The sequence below is a fragment of the Eurypyga helias genome, unplaced genomic scaffold (assembly GCF_000690775.1).
Source record: "Eurypyga helias isolate BGI_N326 unplaced genomic scaffold, ASM69077v1 scaffold26219, whole genome shotgun sequence".
In the NCBI taxonomy this organism is placed as follows: domain Eukaryota; kingdom Metazoa; phylum Chordata; class Aves; order Eurypygiformes; family Eurypygidae; genus Eurypyga; species Eurypyga helias.
The window spans coordinates 1-2,084 of NW_010270489.1; the positions used below are offsets into that span (position 1 = coordinate 1).

At 48.0% G+C, this 2,084-nt stretch overlaps 1 protein-coding gene across 1 annotated transcript in view; it reads right to left on the reverse strand.

Moving 5' to 3' along the window:
* Positions 1-449: 449 nt before the first annotated feature.
* LOC104514720 (AN1-type zinc finger protein 5-like) overlaps positions 450-2,084 on the reverse strand; it is a 4,198-nt gene continuing 2,563 nt past the window's right edge. The window contains exons 4-5 of the mRNA XM_010158471.1: positions 908-1,033; positions 450-598 (exon numbers count right to left, since the gene is read on the reverse strand). Coding sequence (XP_010156773.1) covers positions 450-598; positions 908-1,033 — 275 coding nt within the window. The remainder of the gene's footprint in view (positions 599-907; positions 1,034-2,084) is intronic.

The window sequence follows — 2,084 nt, forward strand, 5'->3', positions numbered from 1 at the left end:
GGGGACGGTTGAGGAGTGGCTCACCCTGAGGTGCCACCCCACGGCGCGTGAGGACGCTGGGGGTCGCGGCTGAGCGTTCCGGGACGGCGTCGAGTGTTTGTACCAGCGGCGTTAGGTTGACGGTTGGACTCGGCGAAACTTAAAGGTCGTTTCCCACCTGCTCGTTTCTCCGTTGGCCACAAGAACTCGAGCCTGCCCTCCGTGCACATGCCTTCCCGCGGAATTTCCCATCTCCCGAGCACGTTCCGATGGCGCATCCCTTTCCAAGTGCCGTTCGCGGTGCCGTTTTCCCCGGAATAAACACCCAAACATCCGGAAATATTCATAAAGACGAGGCTAAAACGAAAACGTCGCCGAACAAAAGCGAACGGCCGTGCATCCGCTCTTCAACCCTTTCCTTAGGGTCTAATACAACAAACCAACTAAAAATCAAATCTTTTCCCGCTACTTTATATTCTCTGGAGTTTTTCCGCCACCACAACGGGATTCTCTTTCCTGATTTTTGCCGCCGCTTCCGCTTTGTAATCGTAGGGGCAGCCGTGCTCGTCGGAATAACGGTGAAGTCCGCAAAAGAAGTTGCCGCAGCGGCAGTCAAATCCTGGGCGACGTGAAAGGGGGAAAAAAAAAAACACAACCCCAACCCCGTTAGGAAGTTTCTGACTGGAGCGAGTTATAAATTAAGGAATTCATCGGGGCGGAGGGATTACGTTCGTCTACTCCAAGAAGTAAAATAGGTGAAACGAATATTTCCAAATATCAGCTCCGTTAAAGCGTCGAACGGCGTGGGTTACCCTTACGGGTTTCGAAACGACAAGTGGGTTTAAAAGCTACAAACACACCAATTTAATCTACTCAGAGGTAACTAATCACATAAATCTACTCAAACATCAACCGAGCGCTCTCGTACCGGTAAGGCCAACCTTCTTTCTGCAAACCAAACATCTCTTGTGCTTCGCTTTAGGCAGGGGAGAAGCTCGCTCCGCGCTCGGCGACGGACCGGGTTGAGGAAGCGACAGGCTTGGTTGAGCAACGACTGTTACAGCAAGAAAAAGAAAGGAAGTTTTAATTTTTTTGCCTCGTCTTAACTTCGGCGACTACTCGGTAGCGCGCCTGTAGTAACAGTGAATTCCCCTCTACTACGACCCTGAAGTGTATTGTTTGGAATACTAAGGAGAATAGGTATTCCATCAGCTTCCCTTTTACCCCTACGGAAAATATCCAGGTTTTCCACGCTGTTCCATCGCCTCGGAAATCCAGGATACCTGCTGTTATACGCTCACATCGGTGGTGTATAAAGTTTGGAAAAGACTCTCCAAGTTCCGCGTACGTTCAACATCGAGTCGTATCATCTAAATTAACCCAAACCAAACCCAATATTGGCACAGTTGACGTTCACAGAGGGAATGCTCTAAAAAAAAGTCAAGGGGAACATATTTTACAAAGAAATTAAATTTACAATAAACTACCAAGTTACTCCGCCCGCTCTACTCCTCGTTGGACCATCTCAAACTCGTCGACTAGAACAGACGCTCTCCAGCTTCGAACCGCTGACTCCGTAGTACGTCAGGCGTGCCCAACCCAAAAGAGCTTATTTCAGACATTTTTCAATAATTAAAAAAACCATCTTTACATTAGATAGCAATATCCTTGTGCTTTAGTCCACCTTAACGAGCAAGCAGGTAGAGTCAAAGTGATTTATTTTTTTAATTGCCTGTCAAGAAAACTTCGGGTCAAGTTTCTCACGTTTTACTCAACCTCCGCCCGAGATAAAAAAAAGGGGTGTTTCGGTCAACTTTGGTGGATCTGTTAGTTTTCTTTGAAAAATTATCCTTTCATCAGTTGTTTTGAAAATCCTTTTTCTGCTTAGTGCAGAGAAGAGGCCGGGGAAGCGTGTTTCTATCCAAATAGAAAACGGGAAGGTTTAGTTTGGATATCAGGAAGAAATTCTTCCCGCAGAGGGTGGGGAGCACTGGGACAGGTTGCCCGGAAAAGGTGTGGATGCCCCATCCCTGGAAGTGTCCAAGTCTGGATGAGGCTTGGAGCAACCTGGGCTATGGAAGGTGTCCCTGCCCATGGCAGGGGGG